The sequence below is a fragment of the Physeter macrocephalus genome, chromosome 2 (genome assembly GCF_002837175.3).
Source record: "Physeter macrocephalus isolate SW-GA chromosome 2, ASM283717v5, whole genome shotgun sequence".
Classification (NCBI taxonomy): Eukaryota; Metazoa; Chordata; class Mammalia; order Artiodactyla; family Physeteridae; genus Physeter; species Physeter macrocephalus.
Genome location: NC_041215.1, coordinates 119,901,377 through 119,927,868, shown reverse-complemented (window position 1 = coordinate 119,927,868; position 26,492 = coordinate 119,901,377). Strand labels below are relative to the sequence as shown.

General features: G+C 45.4%; 1 protein-coding gene across 1 annotated transcript; it reads left to right on the top strand.

Moving 5' to 3' along the window:
• Positions 1-21,974: 21,974 nt before the first annotated feature.
• CXCR1 (C-X-C motif chemokine receptor 1) lies at positions 21,975-23,867 on the top strand. Its single transcript, XM_028496519.1, has 2 exons — positions 21,975-22,349; positions 22,779-23,867. The coding sequence occupies exons 1-2, from the start codon at positions 21,990-21,992 to the stop codon at positions 23,499-23,501; spliced, it is 1,083 nt and encodes a 360-aa protein (XP_028352320.1). The 5' UTR covers positions 21,975-21,989; the 3' UTR covers positions 23,502-23,867.
• The last annotated feature ends 2,625 nt before the right edge of the window (positions 23,868-26,492 follow it).

Sequence of the window (26,492 nt, the reverse complement as noted above, 5' to 3'; positions counted from 1 at the left end):
GTGCCCCGGTCCGGGAAGATCCCACATGCCGTGGAGCGGCTGGGCCCGTGAGCCATGGCCGCTGAGCCTGCGCGTCCGGAGCCTGTGCTCCGCAACGGGAGAGGCCACAACAGTGAGAGGCCCGCGTACCGCTAAAAAAAAAAAAAAGAATAAGTGCAGAAGTCCTTTAAAGGACAGCATAAGTAGCATTTGTCTTCCTTGATTTTTCAAAATGAAATACCTATTGACTTTAGTTATCCTACAAATAATACATGCTCCTTATAAAAAATGTAAATAATATAGAAAATTTCCTTTGAAATTCTCCCCTACAGAGATAACAACTGTAAATGGTGAGCATCTACCTTGCCAGTGGGTTATATATTAAACAAAAGGGGATCACCTTATAGTGGAATTGGGTGAGCTGTTTTTCTCACTTTAACATTGTATCCTTTGTGTCAATACATAAAGACTGTCCTTATCTTTAGTAACACCTGCTTGGTATCCACCTCTGAGTCTCATACATTTATTTAACAAAAACCCTTTGATAATCATGTAGGTTGTTGGTAATTTTTCAGTACAGCTTTGCACACCTGCACCATTATTTTATTAAAATAAATTTAGAGGAGGGCAGCACATATGCACATTTCAAATTTTCATACCCATCTCCAAATTGTCCTCCAAAGGACTATGCCAATTTAAGCTTCCATCAACAGGATGTCAGGTTGCCTGTTTCCACACACTCTTGCCAACAACTGGCTATTAGAAATCTTTTTAATCCTGTCCATCTAAGTGAAAAATGAATCTCATTTTAATTTGCTTGGATGTAATTATTAGTGAGGTTTGACATCTTGAATATGAATTTTGGCCATTAACAAGTCTTCTTTTATGGAGTGCTTCTTTGTGCCTTTTACTTCTTTTCTATTTGGCTTGTAATTTTCTTATTTATTTCTAAATAATCCATAGTTTAATAATACTACTCTTTCTCCAGCATGTTGTAAATATTTTTTTCCATTTTGTTATTTGTCTTTTAGCTATGCTGTTGATTTGCCTTGCTATATAGAGATTTTTCATTTTCACATCAATTTTCTCAATTTTTTAAAACAATGGTTTTTGTCACTGGCATAGTACTGAGAAAGCTGATTGTCACATCAAAATTATGGAAAAATTCTTCTGTTTTCTCTATTAGTTTGTAGTTTATCATTTTTTAGTTAAAATTTTATCTGTTTCTGCTTATTTTTAATTACAAGAGCAATGTATGATTACATCCTAGTCACTTCCTTAGAAGTGATCACTGCTATTTGATTAAGGTCTGTGCTTTCAAACTCTTATATGTTCATATGAAGATACACACACATATTCAATATAAATGGCATCATTCTATATGTGTTATTTATAACTTGTTTTTTTCATTGAACAGTGTTTAAATATTTCCTTGTCAGTACCTATGGATTGATTTCTTTCTTTTCTAACTGCTGAATGATAGTTTATTGTATGAATGTACCATAAATTGTGGTTTTTAAAAAATATTTGTCTGCAATTCATCTAAATTTGTGTGTGTGTGTGTGTGTGTGTGCGTGTTGTGTAGAGTGAGATATGACTTAATTTTTCCCAATAATTTTCCAACTCTCTTAATACCATGTGTTGAATAACCCATCTTTCCTCTACTGACTTGAAATGTTACTTTATAGTTGAGTGAACACTAGATTGGCAATGTTGGGAGATGGGCATAGCAAAGTGCTCAGGAGAATATGAAGGCCTTTCTCTTCTGCTGTACCAGCTGTACTAGCTGGCCTGGCATTTCTGTTTCTCCCCTGGCCATGTAGCTTGCTCTGAACAGACATAAAGGGCTGACCAATATTCCCTAGTTGTTTTATACCCATGTACAGAGAAATCTTAGCTTTGAAATGGGGCCATTTCTCCTTCTTCTCCTTCACCACCACCATCATCATCATCATCCTGTATAAGGTTGTGGTAGACCTGCCAACTATTTCCATCTCCCCTGAGTTACCTGAGGTGTGTATGGCCTTATGCACCATGTGACTCAGGGGAAGACTCTCATCTATAACATTCCCTCCTGGAAATCTGGAACGGGAATATCTAGTCATCTGGCTTTGCTTTCGCAAAACGCTCCACTGGTAAAAAACAAGATGATTTGGGGTGGTACATGGTGAATCTGTTTTAATTTAATTTAATTAAAATTTAAAAATTATTATTCTTTTTTACTTACATTGTAAAGGATACAAACGAACAGCCAGATGAACAGGCAAGGTCTAGAAGTGTCCTGAGAGCAGGATCTTCCCTGTGGAGATGGGGTGTACCACCCTCGTGGCAGGTGAATGTACTCAGCAATCCAGAAACTGTTTTGATTTTAATCGTTACGTTTATTTATTTATTTTATTCTAATGGGTATTAAAAAAATGACACACATGAGAGCACAAGGCTTAAAATAGGTATTTAATTTAACACAAGTGACTCAATGTAAAGAACACTGTATTTGAGTGGACATGGCAAAATGCTACAGAAGGTTTGAGGATGATTGAAGTTTGGAAAATCCCACATTAGATGGCAGTATTATCAGTCAAGAGTGCCCTCAGGGGAATTCCCTGGTGGTCCAGTGGTTAGGACTCTGGGCTTTCACTGCCGAGGGTAAGGAGTGCCCTCAGATGCAAGTAACAAAAACCTAACTCATAGTGGCTTAAAAGCATGGGGGTGAGGTTTTAAAAAGAAGTTGGTTTTTGTCTTTGTTTTTTGGGTTTTGTTATTTTACACATAATTTCCACTTGTTGGACAATGTTGGTTCAGGGGCTCAATGATGTCTGAGGGTGAAAGACCTCTCTGTGATTCTTTTGGCCTTTTCCTCATGGTCCCATGATGCCTGCTGCTGCTCTGGCTATCACAACCAAAAGGAAGAAAAAGGAAGAGGTGGCACAAAGCAGTGCCTTGCCTTTTGTCAGGAAAAGCAAGAGCTTTCCCAGAGTTCCCAGCAGTCTTCTCCTTAAACCTCATTAGCCAGAACCGTATAAATGGCCACTGCTAGGTGTAAAGGAGGCTGGGAAAGTGGACCGTAGATTGTTGTAATTGGCTTAGACCATCCTCCTCAAACCGAGGTCCTCTTAGTGAGGAAGGAACGGGAACAGGTGGTGGGTAGACAATTGCAGTGTCTGCCATGTGGGGATGTGTGGACCTGCAGAGAGAAGCAGAGATGGGACACCATCCGCCCCAAAGAGATGCAACAGTGGAACTAATGTCAGGCTCTCAGCTCCAATCCCTAAATGACCAACTGTACTTCATTTCCTGTTCTTGCGAGTTGGCAAGATTGCCTGTTGTATCGTTTCTATAAACCATCCTTTGACTTGAGCTAGTGAGAGTGGGTTTTTATTCATTATAGCCCCAAGCAGTTTTTTTTTTTTTTTTTACTGAAGTATAGTTAATTTACAATGTTGTGTTAGTTTCAAGTGTACAGCAAACTGACTCAGTTTTATATATATTTTCTTTTCTATTATACGTTATTACAAGATATTGAATATAGTTCCCTGTGCTCCAAGAAGAGTTTTTGACATGTGTTAAAGTGTGTTTTCTCGTTTGTTCTTTACAGCAGTTACTGGAATCCTTATTGTACACAAGAGGAAAAAGAAGCTCCGAGGTTAACTTGCTCAACTTCATGTGACTTTAACTTAGGTTTTCTGACAACTAATATATTCTTTATGCCATCTCTGTATTTTTTAGAGGACCATCTTTAAAGGGGAAGTGTTTATTCCTTAAATAGTATCAAGAGGACAAAGGAATAAATACCCGAGAGAGGGAGTTTCCTTGGGGGCTGCTCAATGTCACCCATCAGCTCTGTCCCTGGCTTAAATCAAAAGGCAGAAGGCAGCCTGACTCTGTCACGCATCTGGGTTTCGGAGACCTCGGGAATGTTTAGCTTTCTGCTTGTCTATTTCCAAACTTTATGCATGTAATTTATTGTCCTGATTACAATTGAACGTGGTTAGAGGATGTGAGACATCCAAGTTACAGATCTGTGTGAGAAGCACAAGAGAAATAAAATGCATCTGGGAGCTGTGGTTTTCCTCCCTTCTCACACCAGAGTTGCTCCGTGGGTGACCTCAACCAGCCATGATTTTAACCACCACCAAGACAGTGCTGACTCTCAAGATCTTGATTCATCCTGGTCCAGCAGAAATCATTACCTCCTCTCCCTAAACTTGATGCTTTTCTTGCATTCCCTATCTTGGCAGATGGTAGAGCCATCTACACAGTCATGCCAGGACGTCATCTCTCCCACATGCAAACCCTTGCCACATTATGTAGATTCTTTCCTCTAAATCACGCTGTAATACGCCCCCTCTTTCCTTCCCCGAATGCTTCAGTTCAGCCCTTCATTCCCTTTCAGAGGATGGTGGCTGCCATCTCCTGGATTTGGTGTTTTCCAAGCTCGTTGGAAAACCTGGGGTGCTGGCTAATCACCTAGATTCCCAGGCCCTCCTCCTAGACTCGGAGTCAATAGGCCTGGGGTAGGGCCCTGGAATCTGTATGTTTAACAAGCGTCCCAGGCAATTTTTCCAAGCAATGGGCAGCACTGGTACCTCACTGGTCTCCCTGCCTCAGGTCTCTCCCTTGTCAATCTAGCACTGCTCTGCTGCAGAAGTATCTTCCTAAAATGTACCAGAGGCTTTTTTTTTGTGCTGCACAAAACACAGACTCTGTAACTTTATAAACAGGGTGTGATTTAGTCACTACCTCCCTCTCCAGTCTCATTTCCTGCCTTCCCTGGACTTTAATAATACAAACTGCTCGTCAGATTTGAGGATCCCATTGCTTTTTCGCTGCTCAATGCCTTTGCCTATGTTGTTCTTTCTGCCTGGACAGTCCACCTTCCCCAGGTCTACCTGGAAAACTCCTACCCATCCTGCAAGATCCAACTCAAGTGTTCCCTCTTCCCTGAAGCTTTCTTTGCCCCCTTTGGAGCTTGAGCATATGTTTATTATTGCAGCTGCCTCACTGAAGTCTCTGTGGCAGAGTCTCTGCTTAGCCCCCAGGTACAGGCAGTAGTTGTAGTTGTTGCAGGTGCTCATTAAACAACTACTGAATAGATAGCTTTTTCTCTGTGAGAGGAAATTTAGTGAAAGCAAATAGGGCAATTTCCAGGAAAATAGTATTCCCACTCTTTCCCCTGTGAGTCTAAACTCTATAGAGTTTCTTACTGTGAAAAGCAGTCATTATTCTATCTGTTTACATTTGCAAATTCAACACATTAAACTGTGTAATAACAGTCAACATTTACCTGGTGCCCATCGTGTGCTAGAAACTTTGCATTCACCACTTCACTTACCCTACAGATGAAAAAACTGAGGCTCAGAGGTGAATTAATTTGCCCAGGATCACAAAACTGGTAAGTGCCAGGATTGGTACAATGCTATTCTGCCTCTTCCAGAGATTTATGTAATAACCACTAGGATATGCCATATGTGTTTAGGATAAAACCTCCCTGCATTGAGGGGTGCAGGTAATGTGAGTGAAGCAGTGTGGGCATGAGGCAATAAGGAGGGGTGTGGAGTGTGGCAAACTGGAGGGTGTACACTCTGCTTCAAGGAGTTAGCCAAGACTTAGTGCCAGCTGATCTGCCTCCCCTGCATTTTTGTGAAAAATTTCTAACATGTAGCAAAGCTGAAAGAATTTTACAGTGTATGCCTATCTACCTAGTACCTATGAACATTTTACTTGCCTTATCTCATATCTATCCATTTATTCATTAATCAATTTTGTTTTTTTCTAATGTAAATATTTCAAAGTAAATTGCACGCACATCTCCCTAAGTACACCAGTATGTACATTAACTAGAGATCAATATTTTTTTTAGTTTTTAGATATAAAATTTATATACAGTGAAACGCACAGACCTTCAGTGTATATTCACTAAGTTTTGACAAATAACGCGCTCCTGTCATCTAAATTTCCATTGAGAAATATCCCCCAATCTAGAAAACATCACCATCATTCCCCAAATAGCCTCACGTTCCTCCTAAGTTTGTCTCTGCTTCCAACCCCCTAAGATAACAACTGTTTTGATTATTTTTCTTTCATAGATTAGTTTTGCCTGTTCTAGAACTTTATAAAAGCAGAATCATACAATATATACTCTTTTGTGTAAGACTTCTTTCACTCAGCATAAAGTTTTAAAGATACATCCATGTTGTTGAGTGTATCAGCAGCTCTTTCCTCTCTGTTGCTGAGAAGTATTCCATTGTATTTGACTTATGAACATACCACAGTTTGTTTATCCATCTTCCTATGCATGGACACCTGGGCTGTTTCTAGTTTTTGGCTATTATGAATAAAGCTATTAATATTTTTGCACAAATATGTTTGTGGACATGTATTTTCACTTCTCTGGGTATATTCTTAGGACTGGAATAGCTGGGTCATAGAGGAGGAGTAGGTTTAGTTTTATAAAAAAACTGCCAGACCTTTTACCAAAGTGGTTGCACCATTTTACATTCCCATCAACAATGTATGCGAATTCCAGTTGCTCCACATCCTCACCAGCACTTGATATTATCATTTAAACATTTTTTTGAGTCATTCTGGTGATTGCATAGTGGTATTTCCATTGTGGTTATAATCTGCATTTCCCTGATGACCAATGATGTTGAACACTTCTCATGTATGTACTAGTCATTTGTATATTGTCTTTTGTGAAGTATCTGTTCCAATCTTTTGCCCATTTTGGGGGGAGTTTTTTGTGTTTTATTATTTTTGGAATTCTTTGTATATCCTTGATGCCAGTCACATACATGTTTTACAATTATTTTCTTCCAGCTTGTGGCTTGTTTAATACTTTTTACAATGGTGTTTTTTTTGATGAACATAAACTTAAAATTTTGACAAAGTCTAATTCACCAAAAAATTTTTAAAGGTTATTGCTTTCTTTGATTTGTAAAAAATAGTTTGCTTACACCCAAGTCATGATATTCATCCACATTTTTCTCTAAAAGCTTTGCAGTTTTAGCTTTTACATCTAGACCTAGGATTCATCTCAACATAATATTTGTGTATAATGTAGGGGTCAAAGTTCATATTTTTCCATATCTAGTTATTCCACCACCATTTTATGGATGAAATTTTCCTTTCCCCATTTGATTGCTTTGACACTTTTGTTGAAAATCAAGTGATGGTGTGAGTGTGGTTCTACTTCTAGGATCTCCTTTATGTACCAGCTTTAGCTGATTTTTGCCATGGGCTCAGTATTGTCCCATCTTCCAAATTTTAGAAGAGAGGATAGAAATAGATAGATTTCTTTTTTTTTGTGTGTGTGTGGGATGCGGGCCTCCCTCCGCCGCGGCCTCTCCCGTTGCGGAGCACAGGCTCCGGACGCGCAGGCTCAGCGGCCATGGCTCACGGGCCCAGCCGCTCCGCGGCACGTGGGATTCTCCCAGACCGGGGCGTGAACCCGGTTCCCCTGCATCGGCAGGCGGACGCGCAACCACTGCGCCACCAGGGAAGCCCCCCAGATTTCTTTTAATGTGAAAAAGTTTAAATTTTAATAGGTTGAAAATCAATTCTAATTTAAATGAACAAACAGGGGACACAGGTTCGAGCCCTGGTCCGGGAAGATCCCACATGCTGCGGAGCAGCTAGGCCCATGTGCCACAATTACTGAGGCCCAGGCACCTAGAGCCCATGCTCCGCAACAAGAGAAGCCACCACAGTGAGAAGCTCGCGCACCACAATGAAGAGTAGCCCCTGCTCGCCGCAACTAGAGAAAGCCCGATGCAGCAATGAAGACCCAAAGCAGCCAAAAATAAATAAATAAATAAATGAACAAACAAAGAAACCAAACCTGTGTAGCCAAGGAAACTCACCTGTAGGCTGATCGGGTCTGTGGCATGGGGACTAGGAGAGGTAATTTCCAGCAGGAAGCTGGTTATACTATGTATGTTCAAGTATAAATCAAGGGCCTTATTTTGTTTTTTCTTTGAGGTTGAAGAATATATTTTGAATAAATCAAGGAAGTATAAGTTTGTGCAACTATTATTTCACTAAGATAATTAGTTATCTATTATTATAATACTTAAAGTTTAAATATAGAAATATGTTATCATGGAATTTGTATATCAACATACTCATTTAATTTTCTGAAAAATTTCCTTCAAATATATCAAAAAAAATTTTTTTTTAAATTGAAGTATAGTTGATTTAAGGGTCTTATTTTAAGGGAAAGAAAGTGGGAATGTTGCCAGGGAAAGTAGGTGGGTTTCAATAGTCCAGGAGAGTCCATGAGAATTCACTGCCAGGGTGAGTTTAAAACCCAGAGCCTGAAACCACAAGGTCCTACTGTATAGCACAGAGAACCATATTCAGTATCCTATGATAAACCATAATGGAAAAGAATATTAAAGAAAAGAATGTATATATATGTATAATTGAGTCAGTTGCTGTACAGCAGAAATTAACAGAACATTGTAAATCAACTATACTTCAATAAAAAAAAAGTCAATAAAAAAAAAAAAAGCCCCAGGGCCTGAGGTTTCTTTGGTGCCTAGGAGAGTGGGGAAGGACAGCAGCGGAGCTATTTGGAATTGCGTCTAGCAACAATACAGAGAGAGGGCCTAGTGGGAGACAAGAGAGTCCAGGACGCCCTTGATTGCAATGGAGGGGAGAGTGTAAGCAGCTAGACAGACCAGTGACAGGAGAGGGACAAGGACCAAGAGAGTTCAGGGTGAGCTGACTTGGAGTTAAGGGTCTGGAGAAGTGACAGGCCTCTAGGCCCAGGCCCAGGAAGATGCTTCCTGGAGTTGGCTGAGGCCTCTTCGGCTCGCTGGGTGGAAGGTGAGACAGCAGCCAGAAGACATACAAATGCAGATGCCAGAGCTTCAAGGATAGCTCCCAGCAGCACGACATACTTCCCACCCCCATGGTTAAGTTACTGGCTTTCAACATGTTAAGATTATATTTCACACTTAAAACTTAGAACGGGAACCATGTCACATGTTTCAAAAATTAAAAAAAATTAAAAGCTATTGATGAAAAGTCTTCTTCCACCTGCCTCCCATCTGCCCAGTTCCCATCTCCAACCCCTCCACCCCCAGGTAAACATTTGTGCTGTTTATTTGTATTGCAACCAAGGATGCTACTTTGGCTGCCCCGTCTGTCAGACAAGATGTTGATTATGCTGACTGAGCCACACAGAGTAGAGCTTAGTGCAGCTGGCGGCATGTAAGAGAACATGAGCAAGTCTGCATTAAAGACAGAAGTTTGTTAGAACTTGCTAGAACCTTGTCTTATGAATATGTAAGAGAGTGCTATCAGGGAAGGAGATCATTCTCCTCAAACTGGGACATGGTGGTTGTTATGGAGTGAATGTTTGTGTCCCCTCAAAATTCTTTTTTTGGGGAAGAAAATCCAAGATCGCTGTAACTGAGATCAATCACTTCCCGTGATTACATTTTAGTAGAATTAGAAAAAAGTAGCAAAAGTTGGAGTAAACCAGGAGGTCTTTCCCCAGACACTGAATCTGCCAGGGCCATAAAAATTCATGTGTTGAAGTCCTAACCTCCAATGTGATGGTATTTTGTGGTGCTGGTGGGGTCTTTGGGACGCAACTAGGTTTAGATGAAGTCATGAGGGTGAGGGCTCCCCTCCCCCCACCAAGTGATGGGATTAGTCTCCTTACAAGAGGAGGAAGAGGCCAGAGCTCTTTCTCTCTCTACACAGAAGGCAGCAGTCAGCAAGCCAAGAGAGCTCTCACCAAGAACCCTACCAGGACTTTCAGTCTCTAAAACTGTGAGAAACAAATATCTGTTGTTTAAGCCACTGAGTCCACAGTATTTTGTGATGGCAGCCCCAGCTGACTAAGACAATTTTGGAATTTTGGAGAACCAAAAAGTGAGCTATAAGAAAGCTGTGAAAAGATTTTCAGTTGTCTGAAATAATACCTTTTAATTGCTTTGCCAAGTGTGTCCAAACGTGCTGTGTTTAAAAGCATGAGTTCACACAAAGGGGCTGAGAACCGCTGGTCTGGAGGAAGGGGCATGGTCACAGGGACAGCTATTCATGAAGCCTGTGACAAGTTTGTGAGATACGACCAAACGGGCGGTAAACTTCAACTGCTCATCTCAAGCCGCGCTCACGCTCTGGCAATTGCTAAACTCTCATCTGGGAGGACGTTAAGGGGAGAATGAATGTAGAATGAATGTATGCGAAAAGGTTTGCAGACCTTTAAAGGTGGTGTTAGGTTCTAGACATTGGCTGCCTAATCCAACTTCTAGCGGGTAGACGGTGTTTCCACGTGGATTATTTCACTGCCCGCCCCGCCCCGCCCCTCGCCTGCCTGCCTGCCGGCCCCCTCCCGGTGTTTGCTTTGAATTGAAGGTAATGCTGCCCTCTTCTGGATTGATCTTGCAACTACAGTCCCTGGCCACCAGGAGTAGATTCTTTTTTTCCCCACTCTTGCTAGATCTCAGGCGCTGTCAGCATCACTAGGGGTCTCATGCTGTCCAAAGCCATGGTGGGGTCCACTTTCCCTCCAGGGTAATTTCCCAGAGGCCAGATGCGAGATAAACAGAAGGCAAGCCACTCGTGGGTCTCCCAGTGTCTAGAAATATAATCCACCTTTCTTTTCTTTTCTTTCATCAACAACTTTTTATGGCACCCTAATTGCCAAGCTGTCTCATAGGCACTTGGGATACAGTGATAAAAATAGATAAGGATCACTGCCCCCGTGAAGCTTATGTTCTAGAGAGGAGACAGACAATAAACAATAGAGTCTATAGTAAACAAGTAGATTATATAGTATGTTAGAAAGTTTTAAGTGCTGTGGGGGAGAAATGTGTAAAATAAAGCGGCGTTAGGCATACCCAGCAATGGTGATGCAACTGTAAATAGGTGGGCAGGCTGGGCCCCAGTGAGAAGGTAGCATCTGAGCAAACACTTGGAGGAGGAGAGGGAATAACCCGCAGGAGCATCTACAGAAAAGCATTACCAGAAGCGTGAACTGCAGAGGCAATGCCCTAAGGCAGGAGCAAAGCCAGCAGGCCAATGTGGCCGGAGCAGAGCTCTAAGGGACGAAAGAGGATACGATTAGAGAGTATTATGGACTGAATTGTGTCCCATCCCCCCAAATTCATATGTTGAAGCCCTAACCTCCACTACATCAAAACGGGACCTTATGAAGAATCCGCCTGCCAACGCAGGGGACACAGGTTCGAGCCCTGGTCCGGGAAGATCCCACATGCCGTGGAGCAACTAAGCCCATGTGCCACAACTACTGAAGCCTGTGCGCCACACTACTGAAGCCCGTGCGCCTGGAGCCCATGCTTGGCAACAAGAGAAGCCACCGCAGTGAGAAGCCCACGCACCGCAACAAAGGGGAGCCCCGGCTCGCCGTAACTAGAGAGATCCCGTGCGCAGCAATGAAGACCCAACATAGCCAAAAATAAAAAAATAAAATAAATAAATTTTAAATTAAAAAAAGGGACCTTATTTGAAAATAGGGTCCTTGCAGATTAATTAATTAAGATGAGGTCATCAGAGGGGGCCCTAATCCAACATAATTGTTGTCCTATAAAAAGGGGAAATTTGGGGGCTTCCCTGGTGGCGCAGTGGTTGAGAGTCTGCCTGCCAATGCAGGGGACGCGGGTTTGTGCCCCGGTCCGGGAAGATCCCACGTGCCGCAGAGCGGCTGGGCCTGTGAGCCATGGCCGCTGAGCCTGCGCGTCCGGAGCCTGTGCTCCGCAACGGGAGAGGCCACAACAGTGAGAGGCCGGCGTACGGCAATAAAAAAAAAAAAAAAGGGGAAATTTGGACACAAACACATGTACACAAGGAGAACACCATGTGAAGATGAAGGCAGAGACTGTAGTGATGTTTCCACAATCAAGGAATGCCAGAGATTGTTAGCAAACCACCAGAAGCTAGGGGAGAGGCCTGGAACAGATTCTCCCTCGCAGCGCTTGGAAGGAACCAACCCTACTGACACACTGATCTTGGGCTTCCAGCTTCCAGAACTGTGACTTCCCTGGTGGCGCAGTGGTTGAGAGTCTGCCTGCCAATGCAGGGGACGCGGGTTTGTGCCCCGGTCCGGGAAGATCCCACGTGCCGCAGAGCGGCTGGGCCTGTGAGCCATGGCCGCTGAGCCTGCGCGTCCGGAGCCTGTGCTCCGCAACGGGAGAGGCCACAACAGTGAGAGGCCGGCGTACGGCAATAAAAAAAAAAAAAAGGGGAAATTTGGACACAAACACATGTACACAAGGAGAACACCATGTGAAGATGAAGGCAGAGACTGTAGTGATGTTTCCACAATCAAGGAATGCCAGAGATTGTTAGCAAACCACCAGAAGCTAGGGGAGAGGCCTGGAACAGATTCTCCCTCGCAGCGCTTGGAAGGAACCAACCCTACTGACACACTGATCTTGGGCTTCCAGCTTCCAGAACTGTGAGAAAACACTTTTCTGTTGTTTAAGCCACCCTGTTTGTGGCCCAGAGTGCAGGGGGTGGAGGAGAGATGGAGAAAGCCTTAAAGGCTATTTAAGGACTTTCACTTTAAAAAAAAAAAAAATTTTTTTTTTTCTGCGGTACACAGACCTCTCACTGTTGTGGCCTCTCCCGTTGCGGAACACAGGCTCCGGACGCGCAGGCTCAGCGACCATGGCTCACGGGCCCAGCTGCTCCGCGGCATGTGGGATCTTCCCGGACCGGGGCACGAACCCGTGTCCCCTGCATCGGCAGGCGGATTCTCCACCACTGCGCCACCAGGGAAGCCCAGGACTTTCACTTTTATCAAATTCACTTTTTTTCACGATTAAGTGGGCTATCTCACTCCCAATGCAAGCATTACTCAATGTTAAAAAACCATTGATATAATTCACACGCTAATATATCTAAGAAGAAAAAAAAACCGTACGACTGTCTTGATAGGCCTTTGACAAAATTCAGTACCTATTCCTGATTTAAAAAATAAAGCTCTGGGACTTCCCTGGTGGTGCATTGGTTAAGAATCTGCCTGCTAATGCAGGGGACATGGGTTCGAGCCCTGGTCTGGGAAGATCCCACACTCCACGGAGCAGCTAAGCCCGTGCACCACAACTACTGAGCCCGCGTGCCACAACTACTGAAGCCCGCGTGCCATAACTCCTGAAGCCCACGCGCCTAGAGCCTGTGCTCCACAACAAGGGAAGCCACCACAGTAAGCCCGCGCACCGCAACAGAGGAGCCCCCGCTTGCCGCAACTAGAGAAAAGCCCACGACAGCAATGAAGACCCAATGCAGCCAAAAAAAAAAAAAAATTAAAAATAAATAAATAAAAGTCAGTAAAACAAAATAGGTAACGACGTTAATAGCAAGTATTGACTAAACTCCAGATTTTAGCTGGATTTTTCTAGATTTTCCATTATCTCCTCTTTCTGTACCAAGATCCAATCCAGGGTTCCCCATGGCATTCAGTTGGCATGGCTCCCCAATCTCCTTGGTCTGTGATAGTTTTGCTTAGTCTTTCCTTGCTTTTCATGACCTTGACAGAGTTGAGGAGTGCTGGCCAGCTATTGTGTAGAATATGCCAATCTGGGCATGTCTGATGTTTTCCTCATGATTAGACGGGGTGATGGGTTTTTGGAGAGACTACCACAGAGGTGAGGTGCCCTTCTCTTCACATCGTCTCGAGGGTACGTGACATCCACACAGCATCCCTGGTGGCATCAGCCTTCCTTTCTTGGTGAATGAAGATAGTGTTTGTCTGTTTTCTCCACCGTGCAGTTACTTAAAATGCACTTAAAAAAATGAAAGCAGTAAACTTCATCCTTTGGAGACATTGGAGGGTAGTAAGAAGGCATGACACGATCTGACTTAAAACATAAACAGATTACTCTGGCTGGTGTGATGAGAACAGACTGTAGGAGAGAAGAGGCAGACGCAGAGGAGACTGGGAGGTCACATTAGCGATTTAGGTGAGAAGGGATGGTGGCAGGGGCCAGGGCAATAGCAGTAGAGGAGACGAGAAAATAGGAGTTGGAATTTATTTTGGTAGAGTTAGCAGAATTTTCTGGTAGATTGAATGTTGGGTGTAAGACATAAAGATGTGTCAATGATGAGTCCACGAATTCTGGCCTGAGCTGTTGGAAGGATGGAGTTGCCATCACCTGAACTCAGGTAAAAAGTCCAGTCTGCCATTCATCTCTTCTCCACTCCTTCAAATACTTTTTTTTTTTTTTTTTTTTTTGGGGTACGCGAGGAGTTGGAATTTATTTTGGTAGAGTTAGCAGAATTTTCTGGTAGATTGAATGTTGGGTGTAAGAGATAAAGATGTGTCAATGATGAGTCCACGAATTCTGGCCTGAGCTGTTGGAAGGATGGAGTTGCCATCACCTGAACTCAGGTAAAAAGTCCAGTCTGCCATTCATCTCTTCTCCACTCCTTCAAATACTTTTTTTTTTTTTTTTTTTTTGCGGTACGCGAGCCTCTCACTGTTGTGGCCTCTCCTGTTGCGGAGCATAGGCTCCGGACGCGCAGGCTCAGCGGCCATGGCTCACGGGCCCAGCCGCTCCGCGGCATATGGGATCTTCCCGGACCGGGGCACGAATCCGCGTCCCCTGCATCGGCAGGCGGACTCTCAACCACTGCGCCACCAGGGAAGCCCCTCCACTCCTTCAATATTTCACCCATCTAAGAAATATTTATTTGGTGTCTGGGCTGGTTGCATAATTTGCAGGACCCAATGCAAAATGATAATGCAGGGTCCTTTGTTCAAAAAGCAGGAAAAAGCTCTTTTCTTTCTTCCATGGTCTTTCTCTCAAGGGGACAGACTGGGGAATTCCCCGGGGGTCCAGTGGTTAGGACTCCACGCTTCCAGTGCAGGGGGTCCGGGTTTGATTCCTGGTCGGGGAACTAAGATCCCACAAGCTGCATGGTATGCCCCCCTCCAAAGAAAAGGAGGACAGAGTGTTTTTTATTTTCTATCTAATGTTGCACTCCCTGAGGCTCGGGGTATTTGGGGGTGGGGGGAGTGGGAGGCTGAGCCCCTTGTCCCAGGGAGGCAACAAGAGGTGGGACTGCACTAGAGCAGAGCTCTAAGCCCCTGTGCGTGTTCCATTGCCCCATCAGACCTCAATTACAAAACACAAATTCCAAGATAAAATCATAATTTTATCTGGCCACAGAGCATTACACCCCAAGCGCAGGGCTCTTCCGAGCATGGGGCCCTGTACTACTGCACAATCATACGCCCACTCCCTGTTTGGCATCTACTAGTACGTGTCACACACTTTGCTGGGCACTACAGATGCAAAATAGAATCCTTTACAGAAGGGCAAGGAGGAAAGGAAGAGATGCTTTATTAATCACTGCTCTGTGTCAGAGTCTTGCCTATTCCCAGTTTGGTGGGCGAAAGAGTCATAGAAATGAGTGTATTCCAGTCTGAAAAGTACAATAGTAGAGAACGGGGTGGGTGGTACTGGGCCCCGAGGGGAAGGAGACTGTAGCGGACTGAAGGTTTGAGGAGTTAGGAGGAGGCTGAGTCTTGGGCATCTGATCACCAGCCTAGCTGGACAGGCAAATCTGAGGGAGGAGAAGGAAGATGACCATCAGAGTGTTATTTATTTACTTTTGAATGAAAATGGCTGGTTACATTTTTTTTTCTGATTGCAGAATTAATGCTCATTTTAGAAATTGGGCCACATCAAAGGATATAAGCAAGAAAGCAAATATCCGGAATCCCAACACCCAAAGATAACCACTGTTGACATTTCGACTCTTATTTTCTGCCTGTGCACATACATCCATACATTTATTACAAAATGTTACCATCCTGTACATTCTGCTTCTATTATAGATACCTTTCCACAGTATTAATAGTAGCTGTACATTATTGTGTTTAATAGAAACATAGTGTTCCATTTTACAGATCTACTATAATTTGTAAAAAAGAGCTTTTTGAAGGACATTGAAATATTACCAAATTTTATTATTATGAACAACTCCGAGATAAACTTTATCCTCCCTCTTCCTCCCTGTTCCTACTTCTTTCCTTCTTTCCTTCCCTCACGTAAGTGGGATTGCAGGGTCAGAGGGTTCGGATTGTTTAGTGAGTCTGATACGTATTCACCCAACGGGACTGTATATAGACAGTTAAAAGTCATGGACCATTTATTATCTGCCGGATACTATACTAAGCACTTTAATTTACTCAACGATCCTCCTACCAACCCTATGAGCTGGCTCCTGCTTTTAGTCTCATTTTACAGAGGAGAAAACTGAGGCACAGAGTGGGTGTCTAGCTTCCCAATGCACACAGCTGGCCAGGGACAGAGCTGGGATTTGCACCGAGGTTATTGGGTTCTAGAGCCTGTGATCTTACCCCATTTCATCATCACATAGCTCCAAGAGGCAAGTATCCCCATTAAAAAAATTTTTTTATTTATCTGGTTGGTTGCACCGGGTCTTAGTTGCGGCAGGGGGGCTCCATACTTGGCATGTGAACTCGTAGCTGTGGCATGTGGGATCTAGTTTCCTGACCAGGGATCGAACTCGGGCCCTCTCCACTGGGAGCGCGGAGTCTTATTCACTGGACTTCCCACCAGGGAAGTCCCAAGTACCCCCATTTTTATGGATAAGCATATTTTGATACATGTTAAGAAACGTGTCCAAGGTCAAAAACTGTTAAAGGAAAGCCGACGTTTGAATCATGGTCTGTCTGCCTCCAGAGCGGGGATTTCTGTGTCCCTCATGAGGATTTCTGAGTTCATTCAGGAGAGTGTCCTCAGCTGGGGTCTCACCGGCTCACTCTCCAAGGTTCCTCTCTGGCTTCCACCAGAGGCTGGCAACCAGGGCTGGGAGGTCTGCACCCCCAGGACACACCCCTGTCAAGTCCTGCCGTTACCTGACTGTCTGCCTGGACCCAGTGACACACTGACATTCCCTCCCCTCTCCTCTCGTCCTAGATCACTGTTGGGTTCCAGAACTCTCTCAGTTGGTCACAGTTCTGGTTGCGTGTACCAGACAACTCCATTTGAATTGGGCTTAACAACAAGGACAGTTTACTGGTTCATGTAACTGAAAAGTACACAGAGAAGAAGACCTCTGGGCACGGTATGTTCAGGGCCCTGGCTCTGTTTTTCTGTGATTCTCTCTGTTCTATCCTCCTCCAAGTGTTAGTTTTTGTCTCTGGATTGTTTTGCCATTTATGGTAGCAAAATGATTTGCAGCAGCAACAAGACTACGTACTTGCTTCTCCACAGTCATTAAACAACCATCCTGAACTTGGCTCTGAGTGGGATCATCTTAGGTCACATACTTGCCCTTGAACCTGTCACTGTGGCAACGGAGACCATCACCGGGGAGAGGGGTGAACCTTCTCCTCCACCTCCCTTGCCTCTACTTTGGTCCCCAGGTCCAAGTGGATTCTTCTGCAGGGATAAGAAGAGATGCTGATGCTGGCATCAAAGCTGACAAAGGGACGAAATAGATATCCTTACAGCTATATTGTGCTGTTCACATGGTCTTGCATAGAAGCTGCCATTTCTAAAAGAGAATGGCAAGAACAGGCCTCTGCATTTTGCCAGAGGACTGGCATTTGGGCTGCACATGTCACAACAATCTTTGTGGCACTGGATGCTCTTCACAGAATGGAAAAATGCTCTCCCATTAGGAACATGATAGATCCATTTAAGAGGGAGCCGTTATAAGTGGAAAGTGACGTACAGAAGATACGTTGGGTGGGCGAACTTGCTGGAACATTTTCAAGTGGGTAAAATTTTATTCCAAGCACATCTGTATGTGCCTTTCCCCCTCCTTCAGTGAAATGCTCTTTCCCACCATGAAGGGAAAGATTCTTTTCCACTCTTGTCCTCCAGATCATCTTCCCACTGGAGACCTAAGTTACCACCATTGCCACCCCCATGCTCATCCAGAGGGGCTGCTTCCCTTTTACTCCTCGGGTTTGAGGGAGTACCAGAACCTTCCCTAGGACCCCAGTGATTAGTTGAAATAGACTGGAACGCTGAACCAACTTGACTGAGGGCCTGGGAAAGCAGAAGGGAATTATACACAAAGAGGAGCTTAAAACCAGGTATTAGATCAGGCTGCTCTCTCCCTGGTCTTTCTCAATGGGTGTCTTCCTTGCAAAGACTTCCCTGTCCAGTGACTGCTGCCCCCTCGTGGCAAATACTCTCTCAGCTTGCACTTGAGTGTGTATGGGCTTTCGCAGTACACAACTTGGGCAGTCTGTTTTCTCTTGTGTTCCCTATCTTCTGCTCCAGGAGCTACCTTTTCCCTAGATGATTAATAGGAGTAATGTCTGCTCCCTCGAGGGACTACCCCATCTTCAAGTTCTTTCTAGTCTAGGCATCAGATCACAATTGGTCAACACCTGTAAAAGCAAAGCCTGGGTAACCCCAGGGCAATTGTCTCCTTACCCTTCCTGCTATTACTTATAAAGGATAAGAGAACCCAGGAGGAGAGCATGACTTAGTTTAAGAAATATGCTTGCCCGTGGCAGAATTGTAGGTACCAGTGCCATGATAAATTCGGCATTTATGGTAGGGGCAGTATTTACACTTGCATAGGTTAGCACCAACTCTAAACAGTAGAGGATGGTTTGGAAAGGACAGGCAGACCAGCTCGGCTGTATGGAAGTACAGCTTTCAGGCACACCTTATAGAGACTGTGTGGCTTCAAGTGATAGACACCCTGAATCATGGTGGGGATCCACGATGCATGAATCAAAGGAGATATGACTAATGTCATTTATTCTACAACCACTGAGTGAGCAATTACTCTGTTTCCGGGCAGAAAATTGGAGAGGGTCTCTGGCAGCCCACGGACTAGTGGGACAGACTGACTTGTAAACACAACATTACAGAAAGATAGGGTTCATGTTATAATGGAGAAGTGACTAAAGTACCAGAGGTAAAGCTAAGGGACAGACATTAGCTGCTGCGAGCAGCTGAGGCAGGTTTCCAGAGATGCCATCCATCATTACTGAGAGTGGGGAGAATGACATGACCCCCACTCCTCCATTCACCGACTGCCCCAGCTCCGACGGTCTCCCTGTGGTCCAGCCAGATTCCAGGAGTGGCCCCCAGCCTCAGGGCCATTCTAATCAACAATCGTGAGTTGGCAGTGGTTGTACCAAGGAGCGACTGGCGGTGGAGGGGGTTTGGTTCTCCCTCCAAAGCTCCACCAACAAAGATTTTGCTTCAGCAAATGTTTCACAATTTTGAAAGATATTTGAAAACTGTTGAAAACTGTTTAGGGCGTGATTTCATGGACCAACAAGCTTTCTCCACCAAAGCTTCGCAAAGAAGTCTAGAGTTTAAGTAATAATTGTGTGCTTGCTGTCCAAACACAGGTCAAGTGCAATCTTCTACCTCCTTCCCACTGGGTTGCCCCCTAGTCCCCCCTAGTGGAGGACTCCTACAAGGCCCTCCTACTTTGAATTCATTCTGAAGTCTCTACTATGCAAAGTCAAGTCTTTTGCCCTTTATTCATGTCAGGCAAGGTGGAAGCTTGCCTGGAAATAAATGGAAGTAAATGCAAGAAAAGGAAGACAGTAAAAATAGTCATCCGCAGAGTGGAGAATTCAGATAATGGACCCTGAACTCCATCTTCATGCCTGGCTCCCCTGCTTGGACGTGTGGACCCTGGGAGTCTCTGATGCCCTGTGATAGCTTGACTTAACCTGTTCTCCAAATGTAGACATGGGCAGGGCTCAGGGAGGAGCTGGGCTGTGACGTGCCTTCCCTATTTCATTTTATTAATCAAGTTCTCTCTCAGTGTTAAGTCACTCTGGTCTCTGAATTCCAGGCTCTTAGAGTTGGACACACATGGCCAGTGACTCAGGTAGGAAGACACCTCTGTTTGCCAGGACTTTCTTTGGGGCAGGGTGACTTGGTTTGACTGTATTTTAGAAAATGCCTCCATTTGTCTGGGACCTGTGACTTCTGCTCAGTTGACTCCCTGCCTCCTCCCTTGCGACCGTGTATTCAACCCTGTCCTTATACATGGTGACAAGGAGGCCACGGCCGTCTCACCTCCTCCTTTCATACCTCTCCCTTTTACAGGGAAGAGGATGACTTTCCCCAATCTGATGTTTATTGCTTTGCCCTAAGACTTTGTCTTCTGTGAAAATGCAGTCCTGGCAGGGATATTAAAATGTGTAAATCAAAATGAACTCATAGAACCTCAGGCTTGGAAGCATCTCAGGGGTTATTTACTCTGCCTCCCTCAATTTGGATGAGAAAATGGAAATCTGTAGAGGTAAAAGGACCCATTCAAGGTCATGTAACTTATTAATGACAGAATCAGGATAGTGAGGACTGGACACCAGATATCCTTATTTCCAGTCTTGGTAACTTTTTATAGGTTTTCCGATTGTTCTCGGAAGAGCCCTGGGGGTTTTGTGGGAACCTCCATAGTGGCTGTCTGGATGGAGAGAGCGGCACACCCTCCCTCCCCAGGAGATGAGCTTTTATCTGTTTTCCATATTGGGCTTCTGGTAAGATTTTGCTTCAGCAAATGTTTCACAATTTTAAAAGATATTTGAAAACTGTTGAATGATTCTGTGGATGTTTAGGGGGTGATTTCATGGACCAAGATGGGGGCTTCTCTTAAATGTTTACACTTCCTTTAGACAGAGGACCCAAACATTTATTGCTCCCTTAGAGAAAACGCTTAAAATACACTTTTTTTTTTTTGGCTGCACCACACGGCATGTGGGATCTTAGTTCCCCAACCAGGGATTGAAGCATGGAGTCTTAACCACTGGACTGCCAGGAAGGTCCCTTAAAATACACTTTAATGAAATCCATTGCTATCATTTTCTTCCCTCAGTAGATTTTTTTGTGTGTGTGTGGTATGCGGGCGTCCCTCTGCTGTGGCTTCTCCCGTTGCGGAGCACAGGCTCCGGACGCGCAGGCTCAGCGGCCATGGCTCACGGGCCCAGCCGCTCCGCGGCATGTGGGATCTTCCCAGACCGGGGCGCGAACCCGGTTCCCCTGCATCGGCAGGCGGACGCGCAACCACTGCGACACCAGGGAAGCCCTTCCCTCAGTAGATTTTAAGAAGGTTAAACAAGAATCAGGAAGGGAATTCCCTGGCAGTCCTGTGGTTAGGACTCAGCGCTTTCACTGTTGGGGCCTGGGTTCGATCCCTGGTCAGTGAACTGGGAACTCAGAGGCTGCACGGCACGGAGGGGAAATAACATAGAAAGGGACATCTGAGCAGATGAAGACATCCGAGGAAGGTTTGCCTCCTTCTATTTTGCCTGATTCTGGCCCTCCCAGGAATGTATAGGACCAAGCTGGTCCTCCCATCTGAATGCACAGACATGGCTGAGGATGGAGAAAGCCAAATAGAGCACAGAGGCAGTATTATAGGTAGAGTTGATGCCGTTGTAGGGCCGACCAACAGCAGAGGTTTTTCCCTGTAGTCCATTTTATCCCACACTCAAGCCTCAGAGTTATGGAAAGTTGACGACACGGTGAAGTTGATCTCTAAAGCAGACCGAGATAGAGATGAAAGAAGGGATCTCCAGCTACCAAACTAGCAGAGAAGCAGAAGATATCCCAGTAACCATTACCACGTCCTTTTAAATTACTTACTTACTTACTTAATTTACTGGCTGCATTGGGTCTTCATTGCTGCGTGGGCTTTCTCTAGTTGTGGCTAGCGGGGGCTACTCTTCGTTGTGGTGTGCAAGCTTCTTATTGTGGTGGCTTCTCTTGTTGCAGAGCTCAGGCTCTAGGTGTGTGGGCTTCAGTAGTTGTGGCACGTGGGATCAGTAGTTGTGGCATACGGGCTCTAGAGCGCAGGCTCAGTAGTTGTGGTGAGCAGGCTTAGTTGCTCTGCAGCATGTGGGATCTACCTGGACCAGGGCTCAAGCCTGTGTCGCCTGCATTGGCTGGCGGATTCTTATCCACTGCGCCACCAGGGAAGTCCCGTTATCACATCCTTGATGAGAGTGACTTGAATCTGAGTTACTAAATCACTTTTCCTTCCTTCTAATCTTTCAACCAGATCAAACCATGACTATCATCCTGTATGATTTATTGAATTACACTGATTTGTGGCAGTTGTTTGAGTATGAGTTTGCAAATTTCACCGGCACGCCACCCACAGACGAACATAATTATAGTCCCTGTAAGATGAACACTGAGGCACTCAACAAGTATGCCGTGGTCGTCATCTATGCCCTGGTCTTCCTGCTGAGCCTCCTGGGAAACTCCCTGGTGATGCTGGTCATCTTATACAGCCGGGTGGGCCGCTCTGTCACCGACGTCTACCTGCTGAACCTGGCCATGGCTGACCTGCTCTTCGCCCTGACCTTGCCTATCTGGGCCACCTCCAAGGCAAAGGGCTGGATCTTTGGCACAGCCCTGTGCAAGGTGGTCTCACTCCTGAAGGAAGTCAACTTCTACAGTGGTATTCTACTGCTGGTCTGCATCAGCATGGACCGCTACCTGGCCATTGTCCATGCCACACGCGTGCTGACCCAGAAGCGGCACTGGGTCAGGTTCATATGTTTAGGCGTCTGGGTCCTGTCCTTGATCCTGGCCCTGCCCGTCTTTGTCCTCCGTGAGGCTTATCAACCACCCTATTCCAGCCCAGTCTGCTACGAGGACATGGGTGCCAATACAACAAAATGGCGGATGGTGATGCGGGTCCTGCCCCAGACCTTTGGCTTCCTCCTGCCCCTGCTGGTCATGCTGGTCTGGCTGAACCTGGCCATGGCTGACCTGCTCTTCGCCCTGACCTTGCCTATCTGGGCCACCTCCAAGGCAAAGGGCTGGATCTTTGGCACAGCCCTGTGCAAGGTGGTCTCACTCCTGAAGGAAGTCAACTTCTACAGTGGTATTCTACTGCTGGTCTGCATCAGCATGGACCGCTACCTGGCCATTGTCCATGCCACACGCGTGCTGACCCAGAAGCGGCACTGGGTCAGGTTCATATGTTTAGGCGTCTGGGTCCTGTCCTTGATCCTGGCCCTGCCCGTCTTTGTCCTCCGTGAGGCTTATCAACCACCCTATTCCAGCCCAGTCTGCTACGAGGACATGGGTGCCAATACAACAAAATGGCGGATGGTGATGCGGGTCCTGCCCCAGACCTTTGGCTTCCTCCTGCCCCTGCTGGTCATGCTGATCTGCTACGGACTCACCCTGCGCACGCTCTTTGCGGCCCAAATGGGGCAGAAGCACCGGGCCATGCGGGTCATCTTTGCTGTCGTGCTCGTCTTCCTGCTCTGCTGGCTGCCCTACAACCTGGTCCTGGTTGCAGACACCCTCATGAGGGTCCGGGTGATCGCGGAGACCTGTGAGCGCCGCAATGACATTGGCCGGGCCCTGGATGCCACCGAGATCCTGGGCTTCCTCCACAGCTGCCTCAATCCTCTCATCTACGTCTTCATTGGCCAGAAGTTTCGCCACGGACTCCTCAGGATCATGGCCATCCATGGCCTGGTCAGCAAGGAGTTCTTGGTCAAGGACGGCAGGCCTTCCTTTGTTGGCTCTTCTTCAGGGAACACTTCTACTACCCTCTGAGACTGCAGGCAGGGCCCCCCCCTTCCCTTCAGCATCCGCCCCAAGCCGCATGTCCTCTGGCTGCTCACAGCCTTGTGTCAAAGCAGCCGCCCATTGTGGATACAGGAAGTTGCTGAGGCCACATCCTTACTAGGTCCCCAGCTATGGATTCGAAAGCCCTGGCCCCCACCTCTTACCGTAATTACCATGTCCACTGCTAGAGCTCGGCCCATCCTACCACTGAGACCACAGCACTCTGTCTTCTGGCAGACATTCTTTGAATATATTCTTTTAAGTGATTACAAAAAGTTCCCACCATTGGGAGGCATTAGTGTCAAACACCATTGGTTGCTTCCCCAACTCTCCCTTTCCTTGCTGGCTAACGAAGTCCACCTCCCTTGAGAGAGGCTGAAAATGACAGATACTCACTTTCTAAGACTCCCTTAAACTAGGAGTGGTCATATCATTTGGTTCTGATTAATAAGACTCAAGGGCAATAGTGTGCTGGTAAACCACTTTCCTGGGAGAAAGTCTTAATGTTCTGTGGTGTAAATAAATGCTCTTGCCATGGCTGATTTCAAGGGTGGTAGTGTTTAGCAACAAGCTCACAAAATCTAGATAATGTAATAATCTGCTTTCACAAACTGGACTCAGTGCACTATTGCTTAAGAGGAAGTCTACTGGGACCAGGGGACTCCTGGGATATATTGCTGATTTAAAAGACACACACAGTCTGAACCTTTAACACTGTGTGGTGATGACAGCATCAATTAGTGAAAAGTTCCTGAAGTGGAAGGTGAATCCGAAGGATCAAGACTGAGGCTGTATACCCTGTAAAAACCATAATTCAAAAAGACACATGCACCCCCAATGTTCACTGCAGCACTATTTACAATAGCCAGGACATGGAAGCAACCTAAATGTCCATCAACAGATGAATGGATAAAGAAGATGTGGTACATATATACAATGGAATATTGCTCAGCCATAAAAAGGAACAAAATTGGGTCATTTGTAGGGACGTGGATGTACCTAGAGACTGTCAGACAGAGTGAAGTAAGACAGAAAGAGAAAAACCAATATCGTATATTAACACATATGTGTGGAATCAAGAAAAATGGTACAGGTGAACCTATCTGCAAAGCAGAAATAGAGACACAGACGTGGAGAACAAGTGCATGGACACCAGTGGGGGGAAGGGGTGGGGTGAATTGGGAGATTGGGATTGACATATATACACCACTGTGTATAAAATAGATAACTAATGAGAACCTGCTGTATAGCACAGGGAACTCTACTCAGTGCTCTGTGGTGACCTAAATGGGATGGAAATCCAAAACAGAGGGGATATATATATATACATATAGCTGATTCACTTCGCTGTACAGCAGAAACTAACACAACATTGTAAAGCAACTATGCCTCAATAAAAAATTTAAAAAAAAAGAAAAGAAAAGAAAAAAAAAGACACACACACACATACATATCCTTGGTTCTTGCCTTTGAATATGGTTATAGGATATGATGTATAGAGCTGAGCCAGTCACTTTGTGACAATGAGGCAAGAAGTGTGCCCAACACACTTAGGCTGGTGGAGCCAAAGGATAAAAAGGACCTGAGAATAAAGAGCCCAGAATAAACCATAAATGGTCAAATGACTTTATTTATTTATTTATTTATAAATTTGTTTGGCTGCGTTTGGTATTCGTTGCTGCGCGTGGGCTTTTCTCTAGTTGCGGCGAGTGGGGGCTACTCTTCATTGTGGTGCGTGGGCTTCTCACTGCAGTGGCTTCACTCTTTGTGGAACATGGGCTCTAGGCACTCGGGCTTCAGTAGTTGTGGCACATGGGTTTGGTAGTTGTGACTCATGGACTCTAGAGTGCAGGCTCAGTAGTTGTGGTGCTTGGGCTTAGTTGCTCCACGGCATGTGGGATCTTCCCGGACCAGGGCTCAAACCCGTGTCCCCTGCATTGGCAGGAAGATTCTTAACCACTGTGCCACCAGAGAAGTCCCGGGTCATATAACTTTAAACAAGGGTGCCAAGACTATTCAATGGGGGCTTCCCTGGTGGTGCAGTGGTTAAGAATCCTCCTGCCAATGCAGGGGACACGGGTTCGAGCCCTGGTCTGGGAAGATCCCACAAGCCGTGGAGCAACTAAGTCTGAGCACCACAACTACTGAGCCTGCACTCTAGAGTCCACTAGCCACAACTACTGAAGCCCACGAGCCACAACTACTGAAGCCTGCATGCCTAGAGCCCATGCTCCGCAACAAAAGAAGCCACTGCAATGAGAAGCCCACGAACCACAACGAAGAGTAGCTCCCGCTAGCCACAACTAGAGAAAGCCTGTGCACAGCAACAAAGACCTAACGCAGCCAAAAATAAATTAAAAAAAAACAAAACAAACCTATTCAATGGGGAAAGGGTAGTATTTCAACAAATTGTGCTGGGAAAATTAGACATCCACATACACAAGAATGAAACTGGACCCTTACCTTACATCATATACAAAAATTAATTCAGAATGGATCGAAGACCTAAAATTAGAGCTAAAATGATAAAACACCTAGGAAAAAAAACATTAAAAAAAGCATAATTTGGTTTGAGGTTGGGAATGGAGTGAGGCTCAGAGATGGGATTTAGGTCAAGGTTGAGTTTGGGATCAGGGGTTGAGGTTGGAGTCAGAGATGAAGTGTAGGGGAGCCAGGTATGGGATGGCAGCTTGTGATGAGGTAGATGGTCAGAGAAGGGTGAATGTCAGGAATAAGGAGAGATCCAGAAATAGACTGAGTCTGGGGACTGGGTGAGTGAGATTCAGGGAGGTTGGAGTTGGAGTTGGGACCAGGTATGGAGTAGGGCTTAGGAATGGGATGAAAGTGAGGGTGTGGGAGGGGTGTTAGAAATGAAGTGAATGTCAGGGATGGGTAAGTGGCTACAGTAGTGGCCACTACTATTTAGTCTGGTTAGTGGCTGCAGTGAAAGACATCACTGTAGGGTCACCATCTTCTCTG

Excerpts from the sequence above, each read along its gene's own strand:
- CXCR1 (XM_028496519.1), top strand. The coding sequence starts at position 21,990 with ATGACTATCATCCTGTATGATTTATTGAATTACACTGATTTGTGGCAG. Across the intron at positions 22,350-22,778 it reads TTGGCACAGCCCTGTGCAAG|GTGGTCTCACTCCTGAAGGA; the intron begins GTGGTCTCACTC and ends GCCCTGTGCAAG.